General features: G+C 45.0%; 1 protein-coding gene across 1 annotated transcript in view; it reads right to left on the bottom strand.

Moving 5' to 3' along the window:
• Window positions 1-9,346: 9,346 nt before the first annotated feature.
• The window catches only part of PLB1 (phospholipase B1), a 166,038-nt gene continuing 151,836 nt past the window's right edge, over window positions 9,347-23,548 (bottom strand). Inside the window, exons 54-57 of the mRNA XM_073628788.1 lie at window positions 21,221-21,319; window positions 18,083-18,178; window positions 14,596-14,670; window positions 9,347-11,309 (exon numbers count right to left, since the gene is read on the bottom strand). Of these exons, the coding sequence (XP_073484889.1) occupies window positions 11,088-11,309; window positions 14,596-14,670; window positions 18,083-18,178; window positions 21,221-21,319 (492 nt within the window). The 3' untranslated portion in view covers window positions 9,347-11,087. The remainder of the gene's footprint in view (window positions 11,310-14,595; window positions 14,671-18,082; window positions 18,179-21,220; window positions 21,320-23,548) is intronic.

A 23,548-nucleotide genomic window follows, 5' to 3' on the forward strand; every position in this document is an offset into this window, starting at 1 on the left:
GCTTGTCTAACTATCCGTTCGGGTTCCTGAACTCTGGCTATGTTTTGACTACGTTTACTCTGTTTACCTTTTTTTATTATTATTAAACAAGTGTGATATAACTGTACTTCTGTCTCGGTCTGATTTCATGGTTTTTGACAGTAGGCGAAGGCCATGAATTCAGAAGATGCAGTCAATCCACTTGTTGGTAATATTTTTATAGTACAAACTGTGTTATAGGCCGTCCTTGCTGCTGCTCCAGTCTCTGTGCAGGCACTGGCCTCGAGTATTACCTCTATAAGATGTATGTCTGGTTCCGCTCCACTTCTCCAGCGATTTGGGGGCGATCCAGTCCAATGCAGAGGGTTTCACAACCAGGTTGAGATATATTTTGAGATGCTGCCCCAGGCATTTCCCACGGACAGAAGCAAAGCAGGTTTTGTGATATCTTTGCTTTCTGAGAGAGCCTTGGCCTGGGCAAACCCTCTATGGGAGACGCAAAAACCTGTTGTCTTGAGTTACCCTGAGTTTGTGGCTTCCTTTAAAAAGGTATTTGACGTTCCCACACGCTCCGCTTTTGCTGCCAGGTGCCTCATGTTCATCAAACAGAGTACGAGAACTGTTGCCAATTACGCCATTGAATTCCTTACTCTGGCAGCAAAGGTTGCTTGGAACAATGAGGCCCTCATGGTAGTACCCATTGTCCCATATTGGGCTGTGTTTAGTAAAGCCTTCTACCGCCTGTAACTGTCTGGCCTTATTCCATATTTTCTGGACTAGGGCAAATGTGGGGAATCTCTTATTAGATTTTGCGTAGGCCAAATCCCCCAGTGTTTCTTAGAGGAGAAGATTCCTAGTGTTCCCCAGTGTCTCTTATTGAAGAAGATTCCCAGTGTTTCCCACTGTTTACTAGTGGAGAAGATTCCTACTATCCTCTAGTGCAGGGATATCATATGCAATTAGCGGACCTCTAGCTGTTGCAGAACTACAAGTCCCATGAGGCATAGCAAGACTCTGACAGCCACAAGCATGACACCCAGAAGCAGAGGCATGATGGGACTTGTAGTTTTGCAACAGCTGGAGGTCCACTAATTGCATATCCCCGCCCTAGTGTTTCTTATTGGAGAAGATTCCTAGTGTCCCCCAGTGTTTCCTCGTGGAGAAGATTCCTAGTGTCCCCCAGTGTTTCGTAGTAGAGAATATTCCTAATGTTCCCCAGTGTTAACTGGTGGAGAAGATTCCTAGTATTCCAGTATTCCCCAGTGTTTCCTAGTGGAGAAGATTCCTAGTGTTCCCCAATGTTTCCTAGTGGAGAAGATTCTTAGTGTTCCCCACTGTTTCCTAACAGAGAAGATTCCTAGTGTCCCGCAGTGTTTGGTAGTAGAGAATATTCCAAATGTTCCCCAGTGTTAACTGGTGAAGAAGATTCCTAATATTCCAATATTCCCCAGTGTTTCCTAGTGGAGAAGATTCCTAGTATTCCAGTATTCCCCAGTGTTACCTAGTGAAAAAGATTCCTAGTGTCCTCCAGTGTTTCCTAGTAGAGAATATTCCTAATGTTCCCCAGTGTTACCTAGTGGTGAAGATTCCTAGTATTCCAGTATTCCCCAGTGTATTCTAGTGGAGAAGATTCCTAGTGTTCTCCAGTGTTTCCTAGTAGAGAATATTCCTAATGTTCCCCAGTGTTACCTAGTGGAGAAGATTCCTAGTATTCACCAGTGTTTCCTAGTGGAGAAGATTCCTAGTATTCCAGTATTCCCCAGTGTTACCTAGTGGAAAAGATTCCTAGTGTCCTCCAGTGTTTCCTAGTAGAGAATATTCCTAATGTTCCCCAGTGTTACCCAGTGGAGAAGATTCCTAGTATTCCAATATTCCCCAGTGTTTCCTAGTGGAGAAGATTCCTAGTATTCCCCAGTGTTTCCTAGTGGACAAGATTCCTAGTGTCCCCTAGTGTTTCCTAGTGGAGAAGATTCCTAATATTCCCCAGTGTTTCCTAGTGGAGAAGATTCCTAGTGTCCCCCAGTGTTTCCTAGTGGAGAAGATTCCTAGTGTCCCCCAATGTTTCGTAGTAGAGAATATTCCTAATGTTCCCCAGTGTTAACTGGTGGAGAAGATTCCTAGTATTCCAGTATTCCCCAATGTTTCCTAGTGGAGAAGATTCCTAGTATTCCAATATTCCCCAGTGTTTCCTAGTGGAGAAGATTCCTAGTGTCCCCCAGTGTTTCCTAGCGGAGAAGACTCCTAGTGTCCCCCAGTGTTTCCTAGTGGAGAAGATTCCTAGTATCATCCAGTGTTTCCTAGTGGAGAATATTCCTAGTGTCCCCCAATGTTTCGTAGTAGAGAATATTCCTAATGTTCCCCAGTGTTAACTGGTGGAGAAGATTCCTAGTATTCCAGTATTCCCCAATGTTTCCTAGTGGAGAAGATTCCTAGTATTCCAATATTCCCCAGTGTTTCCTAGTGGAGAAGATTCCTAGTGTCCCCCAGTGTTTCCTAGCGGAGAAGACTCCTAGTGTCCCCCAGTGTTTCCTAGTGGAGAAGATTCCTAGTATTCCCCAGTGTTTCCTAGTGGAGAAGATTCCTAGTGTCCCCCAGTGTTTCCTAGTGGAGAAGATTCCTAGTATCATCCAGTGTTTCCTAGTGGAGAATATTCCTAGTGTTCCCCAATGTTTCCTAGTGGAGAAAATTCCTAGTGTTCCCCAATGTTTCCTAGTGGAGAAGATTCTTAGTGTTCCCCACTGTTTCCTAACAGAGAAGATTCCTAGTGTCCCGCAGTGTTTGGTAGTAGAGAATATTCCAAATGTTCCCCAGTGTTAACTGGTGAAGAAGATTCCTAGTATTCCAATATTCCCCAGTGTTTCCTAGTGGAGAAGATTCCTAGTATTCCAGTATTCCCCAGTGTTACCTAGTGAAAAAGATTCCTAGTGTCCTCCAGTGTTTCCTAGTAGAGAATATTCCTAATGTTCCCCAGTGTTACCTAGTGGAGAAGATTCCTAGTATTCCAGTATTCCCCAGTGTATTCTAGTGGAGAAGATTCCTAGTGTTCTCCAGTGTTTCCTAGTAGAGAATATTCCTAATGTTCCCCAGTGTTACCTAGTGGAGAAGATTCCTAGTGTCCCCCAGTGTTTCCTAGTGGAGAAGATTCCTAGTATCATCCAGTGTTTCCTAGTGGAGAATATTCCTAGTGTTCCCCAATGTTTCCTAGTGGAGAAAATTCCTAGTGTTCCCCAATGTTTCCTAGTGGAGAAGATTCTTAGTGTTCCCCACTGTTTCCTAACAGAGAAGATTCCTAGTGTCCCGCAGTGTTTGGTAGTAGAGAATATTTCAAATGTTCCCCAGTGTTAACTGGTGAAGAAGATTCCTAGTATTCCAATATTCCCCAGTGTTTCCTAGTGGAGAAGATTCCTAGTATTCCAGTATTCCCCAGTGTTACCTAGTGAAAAAGATTCCTAGTGTCCTCCAGTGTTTCCTAGTAGAGAATATTCCTAATGTTCCCCAGTGTTACCTAGTGGAGAAGATTCCTAGTATTCCAGTATTCCCCAGTGTATTCTAGTGGAGAAGATTCCTAGTGTTCTCCAGTGTTTCCTAGTAGAGAATATTCCTAATGTTCCCCAGTGTTACCTAGTGGAGAAGATTCCTAGTGTTCACCAGTGTTTCCTAGTGAAGAAGATTCCTAGTATTCCAGTATTCCCCAGTGTTACCTAGTGGAAAAGATTCCTAGTGTCCTCCAGTGTTTCCTAGTAGAGAATATTCCTAATGTTCCCCAGTGTATCCTAGTGGAGAAGATTCCTAGTATTCCAGTATTGCCCAGTGTATCCTAGTGTAGAAGATTCCTAGTGTTCTCCAGTGTTTCCTAGTAGAGAATATTCCTAATGTTCCCCAGTGTTACTCAGTGGAGAAGATTCCTAGTATTCCAATATTCCCCAGTGTTTCCTAGTGGAGAAGATTCCTAGTGTCTCCCAGTGTTTCCTAGTGGAGAAGATTCCTAGTATCCTCCAGTGTTTCCTAGTGGAGAAGATTCCTAGTGTTCCCAGTGTTTCCTAGTGGAAAAGATTCCTAGTGTTCCCCACTGTTTCCTAGCAGAGAAGATTCCTAGTGTCCCCCAATGTTTCGTAGTAGAGAATATTCCTAATGTTCCCCAGTGTTAACTGGTGGAGAAGATTCCTAGTATTCCAGTATTCCCCAGTGTTTCCTAGTGGAGAAGATTCCTAGTATTCCAGTAGTTCCCAGTGTATCCTAATGGAGAAGATTCCTAGTGTCTTCCAGTGTTTCCTAGTAGAGAATATTCCTAATGTTCCCCAGTGTTTCCTAGTGGAGAAGATTCCTAGTGTCCCCCAGTGTTTTCAAGCAGAGAAGAGTCCTAATGTTCCCCAGTGTATCCTAGTGGAGAAGATTCCTAGTGTCCTCCAGTGTTTCCTAGTAGAGAATATTCCTAATGTTCCCCAGTGTTACCTAGTAGAGAAGATTCCTAGTGTCCTCCAGTGTTTCCTAGTGGAGAAGATTCCTAGTGTCCCCCAGTTTTTCTTGGCAGAGAAGAGTCCTGGTATTTCCCAGTGTTTCCTAGTAGAGAATATTCCTAATGTTCCCCAGTGTTACCTAGTGGAGAAGATTCCTAGTATTCCAGTATTCCCCAGTGTATTCTAGTGGAGAAGATTCCTAGTATTCCAGTATTCCCCAGTGTATTCTAGTGGAGAAGATTCCTAGTATTCCAGTATTCCCCAGTGTATTCTAGTGGAGAAGATTCCTAGTATTCCAGTATTCCCCAGTGTTTCCTAGTTGAGAAGATTCCTAGTGTCCCCCAGTGTTTCGTAGTAGAGAATATTCCTAATGTTCCCCAGTGTTAACTGGTGGAGAAGATTCCTAGTATTCCAGTATTCCCCAGTGTTTCCTAGTGGAGAAGATTCCTAGTGTTCCCCAGTGTTTCCTAGTGGAGAAGATTCCTAGTATCCTCCAGTGTTTCCTAGTGGAGAAGATTCCTAGTGTTCCCCAGTGTTTCCTAGTGGAGAAGATTTCTAGTGTTCCCCACTGTTTCCTAGCAGAGAAGATCCCTAGTGTCCCCCAATGTTTCGTAGTAGAGAATATTCCTAATGTTCCCCAGTGTTAACTGGTGGAGAAGATTCCTAGTATTCCCCAGTGTTTCCTAGTGGGGAAGATTCCTAGTGTCCCCCAGTGTTTCCTAGGAGAGAAGAGTCCTAGTGTTCCCCAGTGTTTCCAAGCAGAGAAGATTCCTAGTGTCCCCCAGTATTTCCTAGTGGAGAAGATTCCTAGTGTTCCCCAGTGTTTCCTAGTGGAGAAAATTCCTAGTGTTCCCCACTGTTTCCTAGCAGAGAAGATCCCTAGTGTCCCCCAATGTTTCGTAGTAGAGAATATTCCTAATGTTCCCCGGTGTTAACTGGTGGAGAAGATTCCTAGTATTCCAGTATTCTCCAGTGTTTCCTAGTGGAGAAAATTCCTAGTGTCCCCCAGTGTTTCCTAGCAGAGAAGAGTCCTAGTGTTCCCCAGTGTATCCTAGTGGAGAAGATTCCTAGTGTCCTCCAGTGTTTCCTAGTAGATAATATTCCTAATGGTCCCCAGTGTTTTCTAGTGGAGAAGATTGCTAGTATTCCCCAGTGTTTCCCAGTGAAGAAGATTCCTAGTATTCCCCAGTGTTACCTAGTGGAGAAGATTCCTAGTATCCCCGTGTTTCCTAGTGGAGAAGATTCCTAGTGTCCCCCAGTTTTTCTTAGCAGAGAAGAATCCTGGTGTTCCCCAGTGTTTCCTAGTAGAGAATATTCCTAATTTTACCCGGTGTTACCTAGTTGAGAAGATTCCTAGTATTCCAGTGTTCCCCAGTGTTTCCTAGTAGAGAAGATTCCTAGTGTCCCCCAGTGTTTCCTAGTGGAGAAGATTCTTAGTGTTCCCCACTGTTTCCTAGCAGAGAAGATTCCTAGTGTCCCCCAGTGTTTCGTAGTAGAGAATATTCCTAATGTTCCCCAGTGTTAACTGGTGGAGAAGATTCCTAGTATTCCAGTATTCCCCAGTGTTTCCCAGCAGAGAAGAGTCCTAGTGTTCCCCAGTGTATCCTAGTGGAGAAGATTCCTAGTGTCCTCCAGTGTTTCCTAGTAGATATTATTCCTAATGGTCCCCAGTGTTTTCTAGTGGAGAAGATTCCTAGTATGCCCCAGTGTTTCCTAGTGAAGAAGATTCCTAGTATTCCCCAGTGTTTCTTAGTGGAGAAGATTTCCTAGTGTCCCCCAGTGTTTCCTAGCGGAGAAGAGTCCTAGTGTTCCCCAGTGTTTCCTAGTGGAGAAGATTTATAGTATTCCCCAATGTTACCTAGTGGAGAAGATTCCTATTATCCTCCAGTATTTCCTAGTGGAGCAGATTCCTAGTATTCCCGTGTTTCCTAGCAGAGAAGATTCCTAGTATTCCAGTATTCCCCAGTGTTTCCTAGTGGAGAAGATTCCTAGTGTTCCCCAGTGTTTCCTAGTGGAGAAGATTCCTAGTATTCCCATGTTTCCTAGTGGAGAAGATTCCTAGTGTCTCCCAGTTTTTCTTAGCAGAGAAGAGTCCTGGTGTTACCCAGTGTTTCCTAGTAGAGAATATTCCTAATTTTACCCAGTGTTACCTAGTGGAGAAGATTCCTAGTATTCCCCAGTGTTTCTTAGTGGAGAAGATTCCTAGTATTCCCCAGTGTTTCCTAGTGGAGAAGATTCCTAGTTTTCCCCACTTTTTCCTAGCAGAGAAGATTCCTAGTGTCCCCCAATGTTTCGTAGTAGAGAATATTCCTAATGTTCCCCAGTGTTAACTGGTGGAGAAGATTCCTAGTATTCCAGTATTCCCCAGTGTTTCCCAGCAGAGAAGAGTCCTAGTGTTCCCCAGTGTATCCTAGTGGAGAAGATTCCTAGTGTCCTCCAGTGTTTCCTAATAGATATTATTCCTAATGGTCCCCAGTGTTTTCTAGTGGAGAAGATTCCTAGTATTCCCCAGTGTTTCCTAGTGAAGAAGATTCCTAGTATTCCCCAGTATTTCTTAGTGGAGAAGATTTCCTAGTGTCCCCCAGTGTTTCCTAGCGGAGAAGAGTCCTAGTGTTCCCCAGTGTTTCCTAGTGGAGAAGATTTATAGTATTCCCCAATGTTACCTAGTGGAGAAGATTCCTATTATCCTCCAGTATTTCCTAGTGGAGCAGATTCCTAGTATTCCCGTGTTTCCTAGCAGAGAAGATTCCTAGTATTCCAGTATTACCCAGTGTTTCCTAGTGGAGAAGATTCCTAGTGTTCCCCAGTGTTTCCTAGTGGAGAAGATTCCTAGTATTCCCATGTTTCCTAGTGGAGAAGATTCCTAGTATTCCCATGTTTCCTAGTGGAGAAGATTCCTAGTGTCTCCCAGTTTTTCTTAGCAGAGAAGAGTCCTGGTGTTCCCCAGTGTTTCCTAGTAGAGAATATTCCTAATTTTACCCAGTGTTACCTAGTGGAGAAGATTCCTAGTATTCCCCAGTGTTTCTTAGTGGAGAAGATTCCTAGTATTCCCCAGTGTTTCCTAGTGGAGAAGATTCCTAGTTTTCCCCACTTTTTCCTAGCAGAGAAGATTCCTAGTGTCCCCCAATGTTTCGTAGTAGAGAATATTCCTAATGTTCCCCAGTGTTAACTGGTGGAGAAGATTCCTAGTATTCTAGTATTCCCTAGTGTATCCTAGTGGGGAAGATTCCTAGTGTCCTCCAGTGTTTCCTAGTAGAGAATATTCCTAATTTTACCCAGTGTTTCTTAGTGGAGAAGATTCCTAGTATTCCCCAGTATTTCCTAGTGGAGCAGATTCCTAGTATTCCCGTGTTTCCTAGCAGAGAAGATTCCTAGTATTCCAGTATTCCCCAGTGTTTCCTAGTGGAGAAGATTCCTAGTGTTCCCCAGTGTTTCCTAGTGGAGAAGATTCCTAGTGTTCCCCAGTGTTTCCTAGTGGAGAAGATTCCTAGTATTCCCATGTTTCCTAGTGGAGAAGATTCCTAGTGTCTCCCAGTTTTTCTTAGCAGAGAAGAGTCCTGGTGTTCCCCAGTGTTTCCTAGTAGAGAATATTCCTAATTTTACCCAGTGTTACCTAGTGGAGAAGATTCCTAGTATTCCCCAGTGTTTCTTAGTGGAGAAGATTCCTAGTATTCCCCAGTGTTTCCTAGTGGAGAAGATTCCTAGTTTTCCCCACTTTTTCCTAGCAGAGAAGATTCCTAGTGTCCCCCAATGTTTCGTAGTAGAGAATATTCCCAATGTTTCCCAGTGTTAACTGGTGGAGAAGATTCCTAGTATTCCAGTATTCCCCAGTGTTTCCTAGTGGAGAAGATTCCTAGTATTCTAGTATTCCCCAGTGTATCCTAGTGGAGAAGATTCCTAATGTTCCCCAGTGTTTCCTAGCGGAGAAGATTCCTAGTGTCCCCCAGTGTTTCCCAACATAGAAGAGTCCTGGTGTTCCCCAGTGTATCCTAGGGGAGAAGATTCCTAATGTCCTCCAGTGTTTCCTAGTGAAGAAGATTCCTAGTGTCCCCCAGTGTTTCCCAGTGGAGAAGATTCCTATTGTTCCCCAATGTTTCCTAGTGCACATCATGAGAAGCTCACAGTGTGCAGTGAAAGCAGAGTAATTTCAGCCCAGGAGAGGAGCCGCTTAAACTGTACAAAACTGAAGGGAAGTCCGGAATTGAGATTTAAGAATTTGTCTTCATTTTCTGTCTCGGTGGTCGTCGGGACAAATACAGGGGGCTGAATCTCTACAGCAAACAAACCTGACAGTGGGTCTAACCTTTCCAAGCTCCAAAACAAAACTAAAAGAAAAAAAAAATAACACACTTCACTTTTACATACATTGTAAATGTTTCTTTGTAAAACAAAAATTCTTTTATATCAGTGAATTTTTCCTCCTGTTTGGAAGTAATTGTTATATTGATGATCGGCATTCTTTCTCTGAAGACCTCTGGGCTGGAATCCTCTAAGAAAGTCCTGAGGGTCTCCTATTTCCTCAATGTGACACATCTACTGCTATCTATGATTAGATGCTGAGCATTAGATGTCCTCTATATCTATATACAGAGAGCGCCCTCTACAGGTAACTTTTATATCTGCTTACCATGAAAAGATATGTAAACCCAATATACACCCAATCACTAAAATCTCCTGTAAGCTGTAACATGTTATTGTCATTATAATATATAAGTCTAAATCCGAAGCATTTGTGTAAAATAATTTTGGGGATCCTGCCACGGGGGTCCTTGGTTAGGCACTTCCTGTAACAGGGTGACAACACTGTCTCCGTCTCCTATTTCTGCTTCCACGTTGTCACCCTGCTACATGGGCTACAAGCTGCTGTTTCAACACACATTACACAGGCAATTTTCTTCCTGGTTGGTAAGTCAATGGGAATTAAAGTCAGAGGCAGCCAGGCAGTTAGCATCTTCAGAAGAGGTTCAGGCAACCCCCCTCTTGCTGTCAGTGTGGATACTGACATGTTTTTTTTTTCTTTGACCCATTAAGAAACCTTTAAAACCAAACTCAATAAAAAAAGTATTTTTATTGCTCTTATTTATTTTTCCAGTGATCATGTATACAGGCATTCACTTTATAATACATTATTAATCCGTCTTTTTTTTTTTATAGAAGTATTTTAGATATATTCTTTTCTTTTTTTGTTTTAAGATCTATTCATCTTTTCTTTATAGATGTATTTCAGGTATTCGCTGGTATTAAATATTTTCCCCATCAATGCAGGATCAGGATGTACATTATTTACAGGACACTTGGAGAGGAAAAATTACCCCTTCCCTTTACTCTTAGGGATGTATTTATAAGAAAATAAAAAAATAATAAAATGCATAGCTGTTTATCCATCAAAGCTGTATGTAAATGTGCTTGGTGTGACTAGAGCAAAATCGAATGTTCTCAGGCTATATTGCAGTGATGGTGAACCTCGGCACCCCAGATGTTTTGGAACTACATTTCCCATGATGCTCAGGCACTCTGCAATGTAGTTGAGCATCATGGGAAATGTAGTTTCAAAACATCTGGGGTGCCAAGGTTTGCCATCACTGCTATATAGTCTCTGCAATTTGAATGTGTAAATGTAGAAAATACCACATCATGGCCACTAGATGGCACTGAGGATCATACTTTGTTCCTATGAAAGTCAGAGCCATCTAGTGGCCTTAATGTGGTATTTTCCCAATTTACACATTTGAAAACCCCCAAGAACATTCAATATTGCACCCTTCTGAAAGGAGCGAATTTAAATGCAGTTTCGATGGGGGAGCACCTATGCAAATGTATTTATAAACACCAGTTACTGACAATTTATATTCAAAAGGAAAAAAAATTCAGAGTGGTGCAATTACTTCCAATCACCAATTACTTTGTAGCAACATTATGGTATTGTTCCAACCAGAACTGATACTCGGGTACTCCAGCAGGCAGGTGTCCCAGTGCTGGCTGAGCTTACACTTGAAAGTGAATCTCATTTTATAAAGAAGGCGGCTACAACGCAACATAAAGCCCAACTCCGGCCAAAAGTCCGTCTTTAGTTTTGGATGCAGAAGGATTAGAACTTCTATCAGGTTCTAAATTCTGTCTGTATCCACGTGGAGGAGATTATTTTATATGCTGCCTTTAAAGAGATGTTCTCTCTGAGGTTTGTCGACAGGACAGGAAGTGTAGAGGTTTTCTGTCTCATATGTCCAATATGAGAACACAGACAACAATAAAACGATGACAGAGGTCCCAAACCTTCCGTGATCTATCCAAGACTTAAAAAAAAAAAGGTTTTGGCTGGAGTTGGGCTTTAACATTTTAGTATTGGAAACATGGTGGCCAAACACCTTCTCCAGATGTTGTGATGGATCCAACAGCAGAAGTTTGAGGATTGAGAAGACTTCAGGACAACACTCTGAATATACCGGAGACATGAGGGCTTATCTAGGGAGGCAGTGAAAAGGGCCATGATGGGCTTTGAGCCTCAGCAGCCAATCAGACAGATTTGTTAAGAATGGTTGGCTTCTGATTGGTGGCTGTTGGTTTGCACATCGCCCTTTCCCTTACTAAAAAAGGGCCACAGTCTACAAAACCTGCAATATGGCTTCTGAAGGACACAGCATGTGTCGGCCCTCAAAAGGCGCTTCTGTTTTGGTTTTGTTTGCGGAGTTTCTTCTTAAATGACATATTCATGGCAATACCCACGACCATACATCCCAGAGCCACGCCTCCGATGGAGGCCACGATCACTGACCACATCGGCACCTGGTCTCCATTATCATTTTTATTCTCAGGTTCGACTAAGTCCTGGGTCGGAAGACCACTGTTCTTCAAAGTGAAGAGGTAGGGGCGGTCCTGGAACGACACAACATGAAGCCAAATGACATGAGGTCTCCACTGCAACTTCATCCAACCCTCTTCAGACAACTTAAAGGGTAAATCCAGGTTGTTGCCCAAATTTGACAACTCCAGCCCCCCGCCCAAGATCATGTCCCCACAAACAACTCCCCCCAATCTCAGGTCATGTCCCCACAAACAACTCACCCCCCATCCCCAGATCACGTCTCCACAAACAACTCCCCCCACCCCCAGTACATGTCTCAACAAACAACTCCCCCCACCCCCAGTACATGTCCCAACAAACAACTCCCCCCATCCCCAGTAGATGTCCCAACAAACAACTCCCCAATCCCCAGATCACATCTCCACAAACAACTCACCCCCCATCCCCAGATCACGTCTCCACAAACAACTCTCCCCCATCCCCAGTACATGTCCCAACAAACAACTCCCCCTATCCCCAGTACATGTCCTAACAAACAACTCCCCCCATCGCCAGTACACGTCCCAACAAACATCTCCCCCCATCCCCAGTAGATGTCCCAACAAACAACTCCCCCCCATCCCCAGTAGATGTCCCAACAAACAACTCTCCCCCATCCCCAGTACATGTCCCAACAAACAACTCTCCCCCATCCCCAGTACATGTCCCAACAAACAACTCTCCCCATCCCCAGTACATGTCCCAACAAACATCTCCCCCCATCCCCAGTAGATGTCCCAACAAACAACTCCCCCCCATCCCCAGTAGATGTCCCAACAAACAACTCTCCCCCATCCCCAGTACATGTCCCAACAAACAACTCTCCCCCATCCCCAGTACATGTCCCAACAAACAACTCTCCCCATCCCCAGTACATGTCCCAACAAACATCTCCCCCCATCCCCAGTAGATGTCCCAACAAACAACTCCCCCCCATCCCCAGTAGATGTCCCAACAAACAACTCTCCCCCATCCCCAGTACATGTCCCAACAAACAACTCTCCCCCATCCCCAGTACATGTCCCAACAAACAACTCTCCCCCATCCCCAGTACATGTCCCAACAAACAACTCTCCCCCATCCCCAGTACATGTCCCAACAAACAACTCTCCCCCATCCCCAGTAGATGTCCCAACAAACAACTCCCCCCCATCCCCAGTACATGTCCCAACAAACAACTCCCCCCCATCCCCAGTAGATGTCCCAACAAACAACTCCCCCCACCCCCAGTACATGTCCCAACAAACAACTCTCCCCCATCCCCAGTACATGTCCCAAAAAACAACTCCCCCCCCATCCCCAGTACATGTCCCAACAAACAACTCCCCCCCATCCCCAGTAGATGTCCCAACAAACAACTCCCCCCACCCCCAGTACATGTCCCAACAAACAACTCCCCCCCATCCCCAGTAGATGTCCCAACAAACAACTCCCCAGCACCCCCAGTACATGTCCCAACAAACAACTCTCCCCCATCCCCAGTACATGTCCTAACAAACAACTCCCCCCCATCCCCAGTACATGTCCCAACAAACAACTCTCCCCCATCCCCAGTACATGTCCCAACAAACAACTCCCCCCCATCCCCAGTAGATGTCCCAACAAACAACTCCCCCCCATCCCCAGTAGATGTCCCAACAAACAACTCCCCCCATCCCCAATAGATGTCCCAACAAACAACTCCCCCCATCCCCAGTAGATGTCCCAACAAACAACTCCCCCATCCCCAGATCACGTCTCTACAAACAACTCCCCCCACCCCCAGTACATGTCCTAACAAACAACTCTCCCCCATCCCCAGTAGATGTCCCCACAAACAACTCCCCCATCCCCAGATCACGTCTCCACAAACAACTCTCCCGCATCCCCAGTACATGTCCCAACAAACAACTCCCCCCCATCCCCAGTACATGTCCCCACAAACAACTCCCCCCATCCCCAGTACATGTCCCAACAAACAACTCCCTCCATCCCCAGTACATGTACCAACAAACAACTCCCCCCATCCCCAGTACATGTCCCAACAAACTACTCTCCCCCATCCCCAGTACATGTCCCAACAAACAACTCTCCCCCATCCCCAGTACATGTCCCAACAAACAACTCCCCCCCATCCCCAGTACATGTCCCAACAAACAACTCTCCCCCATCCCCAGTACATGTCCCAACAAACTACTCTCCCCCATCCCCAGTACATGTCCCAACAAACAACTCCCCCCCATCCCCAGTAGATGTCCCAACAAACAACTCCCCCCCATCCCCAGTACATGTCCCAACAAACAACTCTCCCCCATCCCCAGTACATGTCCCAACAAACAACTCTCCCCCATCCCCAGTACATGTCCCAACAAACAACTCTCCCCCATCCCCAGTACATGTCCCAACAAACAACTCCCCCATCCCAAGTACATGTCCCCACAAACAACTCTCCCCCATCCCCAGTACATGTCCCAACAAACAACTCTCCCCCATCCCCAGTACATGTCCCAACAAACAACTCCCCCATCCCCAGTACATGTCCCCACAAACAACTCTCCCCCATCCCCAGTACATGTCCCAACAAACAACTCCCCCATCCCCAGATCACATCCCCACAAACAACTCCCCCCATCCACAGATCACATCCCCACAAACAACTCCCCCCCATCCACAGATCACATCCCTACAAACAACTCCCCCCATCCCCAGATCACATCTATTCTTCACAAACAACTCCCCCCATCCCCAGTACATGTCCCAACAAACAATTCCCCCCATCCGAGGTCATGTCCCCACAAACAACTCCCCCCCATCCCCACATCCGCTGCTGAAAAAAAAACACTTTTATTACTCCCTGTGACTCCTTGTAAAATTCTTCCAGGGATTCCTTCGCTCCCATTGATGTAGATACACCCCAGACCTACATCTTCTAAGGGTATGTTCATGTTCTCTCCCACCCTTTCTGAAATTCTCTCTTTCTGCCACATTCAACTGACACACAACTTGCCCTACCAGGCCACATCTCAGAACCCCTTCCTGCTCCACTAGGGGCCACCTACCCCCCCACTGCTGCCATATTCTCCCCTAGGCTAGCTGCCTGTCCAGGAATGGAGAGAAGAGCACCCTTCACATAGGAAGAGCTGACCAGGAAAGGTGGAACCACTAGCACTTTTACTGGCCATGCCGAGGCATCAGGTGAGCCACCAAAGGCATACAATTTGGTGCCACCCACAAAAAAATGCCACCTGAAGCAGAGGGCGCTCTTCACCCCCTGCTCTGTCCCCGCTCAGTGATTTGACTGGATATTTAGAGTTGGAGCTCGGAGTCGGGTTCACTTACATTGGTGGGACATTTCAGTCTGTTCCGGTCGTAGGTGTAGTTGTTGTAGTCCGTTTTCTGTCCAACTGGCTCCAGCTGAGAATGCAAAACAAATGTATTGTAATATAAATCGATTAAAAAAGAAACAACAGGTTGGGTCAGGGGCCACCATTACCAGACTTGGGGCCCCATACAGTCCTCCCCCTCCCCATGCTCTTTAACCTTTTTTTTTTTTTTTGGACACTTGACTAACCCCTTCAATACCAGGTACTTTCACCCCCTTCCTGCCCAGGCCAGTTTTCAGCTTTCAGCGCTCTCACCCTTTGAATGACAATTACTCGGTCATGTGACACTGTACACACAGGACATTTTTATCATTTTTTTCACACAAATAGAGATTTCTTTTGGTGGTATTTAATCACCTCTGGGGGTCTTATTTTTTGCTAAATAAACAAAAAAAGAAAGAACATTTTGAAAAAAAAAGTTTTTCTTAGTGTCTGTTATAATGCAGCGCCTTGAAAAAGTATTCATACCCCTTGAAACTTTCCACATTTTGTCATCTTACAACCAAAAACGTAAATGTATTTTATTGGGATTTTATGTGATAGAACAACACAAAGTGTCACATAATTGTGAAGTGGAAGGAAAATGATAAATGATACAAATAAATATGTGAAAAGTGTGTGTGTGGGGGGGGGGGGGGGGGGCATTTGTATGGCGCCCCCCGGAGTCAATACTTTGTAGAACCACCTTTCTCTGCAAGTCTTTTTGGGGATGTCTCTACCAGCTTTGCACATCTAGAGAGGAACATTTCTGCCCATTCTTCTTTGTAAAATATCTCAAGCTCTGTCAGATTGGATGGAGAGGGTCTGTGAACAGCAATTTTCAAGTCTTACCACAGATTCTCAATGTGATTTAGGTCTGGACTGTGACTGGGCCATTCTAACACATGAATATGCTTTGATCTAAACCATTCCATTGTAGATCTGGCTGGATGTTTCGGGTCGTTGTCCTGCTGGAAGGTGAACCTCCCCCCAGTCTCAAGTCTTTTGTAGACTCTAACAGGCTTTCTTCTAAGATTGTCCTGTATTTGTCTCCATCCATCTTCCCATCAACTCTGACCAGCTTCCCTGTCCCTGCTGAAGAAAAGCATCCCCACCACATGATGCTGCCACCACCATGTTTCACGGTGGGGATGATGTGTTCAGGGTGATGTGCAGTGTTAGTTTTCCCCACACATAGCGTTTTGCTTTTAGACCAAAAAGTTGAATTTTGGTCTCATGTGAGCAGATCACCTTCTTCCACATGTTTGCTGTGTCCTCCACATGGCTTCTCACAAACTACAAACAGGACTTCTTATGACTTTCTTTCACCAATGTCTTTCTTCTTGTCACTCTTCCATAAAGGGCAGATTTGTGGAGAACACGACTAATAGTTGTCCTGTGGACAGATTCTCCCACCTGAGCTGTGGATCTCTGCAGCTCCTCCAGAGTTACCATGGACCTCTTGGCTCTTCTCTGATGAATGCTCTCCTTGCCCGGCCAGTCAGTTTAGGTGGACGGCCATGTCTTGGTAGGTTTGCAGTTGTGCCATACTCTTTCCATGATGGATTGAACAGAGCTCCGTGAGATGATCAAAGCTTGGGAGATTTTTTTATTACCTAACCCTGCTTTATACTTCTCCACAACTTTATCCCTGACCTGTCTGGTGTGTTCCTAGGCCTTCATGATGATGTTTGTTCACTAAGCTTCTGTAACAAACAAATGAGGGCTTCACAGAACAGCTGTATTTATACTGAGATGAAATGACACACAGGTGGCCTCTATTTACTAATTAAGTGACTTCTGAAGGCAATTGGTTCCACTAGGTTTTAGTTAGGGGTATCAGAGTGGAGGGCTGAATACAAATGCCCCCCCCCCCACACACACACTTTTCACATATTTATTTGTATCATTTGTCATTTTCCTTCCACTTCACAATTATGTGCCACTTTGTGTTGGAATAAAATCCCACTGAAGAAGACCACAATTAGAAGGGTCGAAACGCGTAGGGGTTTTATGTGGAAGATCATATACGATTTTGCCGTAAAATGCAATTTTAGCAAGATTTCATATGATATGTAGTTCCATCTTGATTGATGTTTTTTTTTAATTTCATGTGAATGCCAGAGCTCAAACTTATTACAACTCTCATGTAATTGTCAAATTGCTTTTTGATACAATAAAGAAATTTAAACAATGACCTTTGAATCATTTTTTGCTGCTAAAAAACCCCATGAGGGAATTTTTTTTATCATTTGTCATTTTCCTTCCACTTCACAATTATGTGCCACTCTGTGTTGGTCTATCACATAAAATCCCAATAGAATCAAGGGGTGTGAATACTTTATCAAGGCACTGTATATTGAAAACAAGTACATTTTTTTATTTATTATTTTATTATTATTATTATTTTATTATTGTTATGTATTATTATTAATTTGTTCCGTTCCATTTGTTTAGATGTGGCATTCGTTATTTCGGATAATTCGTAACTTCGGATAAATTCGTATTCGTTGCGTTCACTAACAGCCAAATTTGAAAGGAAATTCCAATACCTATAATTTAATACCGGTAGTTAGTTATTATTAGTTAGTTATTCTTTCGAATTTTAGGATTTTCTTTCTTATTTTCGGATTTTTCAAATTTACGAATTTTTGAAATTCCGAATTGCGATCATAACAAATGACCCGAAAAATGAAATAATTAATAAAAATGTTATTATTATTAATTTATTCAGTTCCATTTGTTTAGATGCGGCATTCGTTATTTCAGATAATTTGTAACTTCGGATAAATTCGTATTCGTTACGTTCACTAACAGCCCAATTTGAAAGGAAATTCCAATACCTATAATTTAATAGTTCTTTCGAATTTTCGGATTTTCAAATTTTCGAATTTTCAAATTTATGAATTGCGATCATAACGAATGACCCGGAAAAAAAAAAAATGAATGAAACGAAAACAAACATATTTTTCGGTAGTGCACATGTCTTGTACCTGCAGCAGTGGCAGTAAAAGGGTGAATTCTCCCAGGTCTCCCCGTGAACTTTTCAGTGCCCCCCCCCCCCCCGAGCCCCCCTTTTACTTACCTGAGCCCGATCGTTCCAGCGAATGAGCACACCAGCTCCAGCCGCTGTCTCAGGTCCTCATTGGATAGATTGATAGCAGCAGGAGCCGGGGGGCGTGGCCAAGTCCTGCTGTCTGTGTCAATGGACGCACGGGTCCCCCCAGGGAAAGCAGCTCCCCAATGGGGGCAGCCGAAGGAGGGGAGGAGCCTGCAGCGCCACCGGGGGGGGGGACCCGAGAAGAGGAGGATCGGGGGGCCGCTGTGTGCAAAACACATTGCCCAGAGCAGGTAAGTATGACATGTTTGGTATTTTTTTAAAACAAAGCTTTATAAAATGTCTATAAGTACTTTATCACTGAACGTGGCGCGGTGCCCGGCGGTGCCCGGGTGACCCGACATACCATGTTATTCCACAGCGCCTTCGCCATCTCTGCATGTCCGCGCTCATGGAAGTGGAAGCAGTCCTTGGAGAAGTAGCTCACATCCGGTTGTCCAAGCTGAGAGAAGATTACAATGCATTGAATTAAAACATAAAATGTACTGATGTCATTTTATACTCAGTGATGTCATCACCGGGTCTCTGTGCTTCTCTATATAATGGAGGCAGATCATGGTTGGTCGGAGGGGCTGGCAGGGGGCTGTACATACCTTCCTGAAAACATCCCAGCCCCCGGCCTCACTACTCCTCTCCATAGACCCTTATCCCTGATGCAAGCAGTGGGAGGTGTTATGCAAATAAGTGACGCCCACATGCTATGCTGACCCTCCATGATTGAAAGACCTAAAGTCAAATGAGTAAAAGGGGCGGGGCCAGGGACATTCAGGCTAAAGCTGGACGTCCTCCAGCCAGGAAATGAGGGCGGGGCTCTGACTTGCTGCAGCTTCTAATGCATATGGTGAGAAGCTCACAGTGTGCAGTGAAATCAGAGAAAAACGTTTCAGTCCAGGGGGAGGAGCTGGTACACCTGTGCAAGACTGAAGGGGGAGGAGCCGGTACACCTGTGCAAGACTGAAGGGGGAGGAGCCGGTACACCTGTGCAAGACTGAAGGGGGAGGAGCCGGTACACCTGTGCAAGACTGAAGGGGAGGAGCCGCTAAGCCTGTGCAAGACTGAAGGGGAGGAGCCGCTAAGCCTGTGCAAGACTGAAGGGGAGGAGCCGGTACACCTGTGCAAGACTGAAGAGGGAGCAGCCAGTGCACCTGTGCAAGACTGAAGTAAAGGAGCCGATGCACCTGTGCAAGACTAAAGGGGAGGAGCCGGTACACCTGTGCAAGACTGAAGGGGAGGAGCCGGTACACCTGTGCAAGACTGAAGGGGAGGAGCCGGAACACCTGTGCAAGACTGAAGGGGAGGAGCCGGTACTCCTGTGCAAGACTGAAGAGGGAGCAGCCAGTGCACCTGTGCAAGACTGAAGTAGAGGAGCCGATGCACCTGTGCAAGACTAAAGAGGAAGAGCCGGTACACCTGTGCAAGACTGAAGGGGAGGAGCCGGTACTCCTGTGCAAGACTGAAGGGGAGGAGCCGGTACACCTGTGCAAGACTGAAGGGGAGGAGCCGGTACTCCTGTGCAAGACTAAAGGGGAGGAGCCGCTAAGCCTGTGCAAGACTGAAGGGGGAAGAGCCGGTACACCTGTGCAAGACTGAAGGGGAGGAGCCGGTACACCTGTGCAAGACTGAAGGGGGGGGGAGCCGATACACCTGTGCAAGACTGAAGGGGAGGAGCCGGTACACCTGTGCAAGACTGAAGGGGAGGAGCCGGTACACCTGTGCAAGACTGAAGGGGGGGAGCCGATACACCTGTGCAAGACTGAAGGGGAGGAGCCGGTACACCTGTGCAAGACTGAAGGGGAGGAGCCGGTTCACCTGTGCAAGACTGAAGGGGGGGAGGAGCCGGTACACCTGTGCAAGACTGAAGGGGGGGAGGAGCCGGTACACCTGTGCAAGACTGAAGGGGGGGGAGCCGGTACACCTGTACAAGACTGAAGGGGGGGAGGAGCCGGTACACCTGTGCAAGACTGAAGGGGGGGAGGAGCCGGTACACCTGTAGAAGAAGGGGAGGTAGGAGGGAGGATTTAATTGAAAATAAAAGTGCAACGCCCAGAAAGATTCGCCATGGAGGTGGACTGAGCGTGCTCCTGCTCAAAGAGTCTTCCCAACACTAATGGAAGATGGAGGTATAAGGAGAAGAGCCGGAAACTCCTCCTTCTGAAAAAGTCACTTTATTACATCGAATGGAGTGTAAAAGTACAGTGGATTACGCAATTCGGCAATAAGTCTTAATCATAGGCAGATTTAATTGGTAAAGGGACAGTAATGATATTAATGAGAAATGTGAGACTGGTTGTCATGTTGATCCATTTGCTTTGTAAGAGTCTTTGCCATTCTGAAGCTTCCCTCCAACCACTTTGCATATTATTTTATATATACTGGGATTCTGTACTTGCCAAATATGCTCTGAAGCTGCTGTTTGTTCACTTCCTGGATTTACACAGACACACAGAGGCACACTTCCAGCTCCGCACCTCTCATTGGCCCTCTTATGACTCATCCCCCCTCCCTTCCTGGCAAACTCACATGAGAGAGAGAGCTGTGAATGATGTCATAAGCCTAGGGCCAATGACCAGACAAGAAACAGGAAGTGGGCTGTATAAGGGATTTACTGGCAGAAAAAAAATGTTTTACTTTCCAAAGTTAAAACAACAACAAAAGCAGAAGATTTAATAGATGGAAAGATGAAAAAATGATTGAAGGTCCTCTTTAAGTCGATGGGAATTAAAGTCAGAGGCAGCCAGGCAGTTAGCATCTTTAGAAGAGGTTCAGGCAGCCTCTTTCTGTCAGTGCAGGTACTGACCTGTTATTTCTACCCATTAAGAAATCATTAAAACCAAATTCACTAAAAAAGTCTTTTTATTGCTCTTATTTATTTTTCCAGTGATCATGTATACAGGCATTCACTTTACAATACATTATTAATCCGTCTTTTTTTTTCTTTATAGAAGTATTTCAGATATATTTACCGATATCAAACATTTTTGCCATGAGTGCGGGATCAGGACATTATTTACAGGACACTTGGAGAGGAAAAATGACCCCTTCCCTTCACACTTAAGGGTGTATTTATCAAAAAAAATGCATAGCTGTTTATCCATCGAATCTGTATGTAAATTTGTTCTGTGTGAATAGAGCAAAATCGAATGTTCTCAGGCTATAGTCTCTGCAATTCGAATGTGTAAATGTAGAAAATACCACATTATGGCCTCTAGATGGCACTGAGGATCATACTTTGTTCCTATGAGAGTCAGAGCCATCTAGTGGCCATAATGTGGTATTTTCCCCATTTATACATTTGAAAATCCCCAAGAACATTCAATATTGCACCCTTCCAAAAGGAGCGAATTTAAATGCAGTTTCAGTGGGGGGAGGGCACCTATGCAAATTTTCTAATAAACACCAGTTACTGACCATTTATACTCACAGGAGAGAATTCAGGGCGGTGCAATTACTGAACAATGATATCAATGAGAAATGTGAGACTTACATTGTCAACTGGCACAATTGTGTTCCTGAAGAAGGGCTGAGCCACCGCAGCGAAGTCCTCCCGGCCGGTGTATTTCACTGGCAATTGAGCCAGGTGAACCTGAACAGAAAGAAAACAATCAAAGACAAAAGTTCCATTATTATAAATCCACAATAAATCCGCACCCGATAATCTCACAGACAGAGAAGACAGAGCAAGTCAATCCCAGATATCAGAGTATAGAAGAGCGGTGCAAGTCAATCCCAGATAACAGAGTATAGAAGAGCGGTGCAAGTCAATCCCAGATATCAGAGTATAGAGGAGCGGAGCAAGTCAATCCCAGATATCAGAGTATAGAGGAGCGGTGCAAGTCAATCCCAGATATCAGAGTATAGAAGAGCGGTGCAAGTCAATCCCAGATAACAGAGTATAGAGGAGCGGTGCAAGTCAATCCCAGATATCAGAGTATAGAAGAGCGGTGCAAGTCAATCCCAGATATCAGAGTATAGAAGAGCGGTGCAAGTCAATCCCAGATATCAGAGTATAGAAGAGCGGTGCAAGTCAATCCCAGATAACAGAGTATAGAAGAGCGGTGCAAGTCAATCCCAGATATCAGAGTATAGAAGAGCGGTGCAAGTCAATCCCAGATATCAGAGTATAGAGGAGCGGAGCAAGTCAATCCCAGATATCAGAGTATAGAGGAGCGGTGCAAGTCAATCCCAGATATCAGAGTATAGAGGAGCGGTGCAAGTCAATCCCAGATATCAGAGTATAGAAGAGCGGTGCAAGTCAATCCCAGATAACAGAGTATAGAGGAGCGGTGCAAGTCAATCCCAGATATCAGAGTATAGAGGAGCGGTGCAAGTCAATCCCAGATATCAGAGTATAGAAGAGCGGTGCAAGTCAATCCCAGATAACAGAGTATAGAAGAGCGGTGCAAGTCAATCCCAGATATCAGAGTATAGAGGAGCGGAGCAAGTCAATCCCAGATATCAGAGTATAGAGGAGCGGTGCAAGTCAATCCCAGATATCAGAGTATAGAGGAGCGGTGCAAGTCAATCCCAGATATCAGAGTATAGAAGAGCGGTGCAAGTCAATCCCAGATATCAGAGTATAGAAGACGGAGCAAGTCAATCCCAGATATCAGAGTATAGAAGAGCGGTGCAAGTCAATCCCAGATATCAGAGTATAGAGGAGTGGTGCAAGTCAATCCCAGATATCAGAGTATAGAAGAGCGGTGCAAGTCAATCCCAGATATCAGAGTATAGAGGAGCGGTGCAAGTCAATCCCAGATATCAGAGTATAGAAGAGAGGTGCAAGTCAATCCCAGATAACAGAGTATAGAAGAGCGGTGCAAGTCAATCCCAGATATCAGAGTATAGAGGAGCGGAGCAAGTCAATCCCAGATATCAGAGTATAGAAGAGCGGTGCAAGTCAATCCCAGATAACAGAGTATAGAAGACGGAGCAAGTCAATCCCAGATATCAGAGTATAGAAGAGCGGTGCAAGTCAATCCCAGATATCAGAGTATAGAGGAGCGGAGCAAGTCAATCCCAGATATCAGAGTATAGAAGAGCGGTGCAAGTCAATCCCAGATATCAGAGTATAGAGGAGCGGAGCAAGTCAATCCCAGATAACAGAGTATAGAAGAGAGGTGCAAGTCAATCCCAGATAACAGAGTATAGAAGAGAGGTGCAAGTCAATCCCAGATAACAGAGTATAGAGGAGCGGAGCAAGTCAATCCCAGATATCAGAGTATAGAAGAGCGGTGCAAGTCAATCCCAGATAACAGAGTATAGAAGAGAGGTGCAAGTCAATCCCAGATAACAGAGTATAGAAGAGCGGTGCAAGTCAATCCCAGATATCAGAGTATAGAGGAGCGGAGCAAGTCAATCCCAGATATCAGAGTATAGAAGAGCGGTGCAAGTCAATCCCAGATATCAGAGTATAGAGGAGCGGAGCAAGTCAATCCCAGATAACAGAGTATAGAAGACGGAGCAAGTCAATCCCAGATATCAGAGTATAGAAGATGGAGCAAGTCAATCCCAGATATCAGAGTATAGAAGAGAGGTGCAAGTCAATCCCAGATATCAGAGTATAGAAGAGCGGTGCAAGTCAATCCCAGATATCAGAGTATAGAGGAGCGGAGCAAGTCAATCCCAGATAACAGAGTATAGAAGACGGAGCAAGTCAATCCCAGATATCAGAGTATAGAAGATGGAGCAAGTCAATCCCAGATATCAGAGTATAGAAGAGAGGTGCAAGTCAATCCCAGATATCAGAGTATAGAAGAGCGGTGCAAGTCAATCCCAGATATCAGAGTATAGAGGAGCGGAGCAAGTCAATCCC

This window comes from Aquarana catesbeiana, linkage group LG04, assembly GCF_042186555.1.
Source record: "Aquarana catesbeiana isolate 2022-GZ linkage group LG04, ASM4218655v1, whole genome shotgun sequence".
In the NCBI taxonomy this organism is placed as follows: Eukaryota; Metazoa; Chordata; class Amphibia; order Anura; family Ranidae; genus Aquarana; species Aquarana catesbeiana.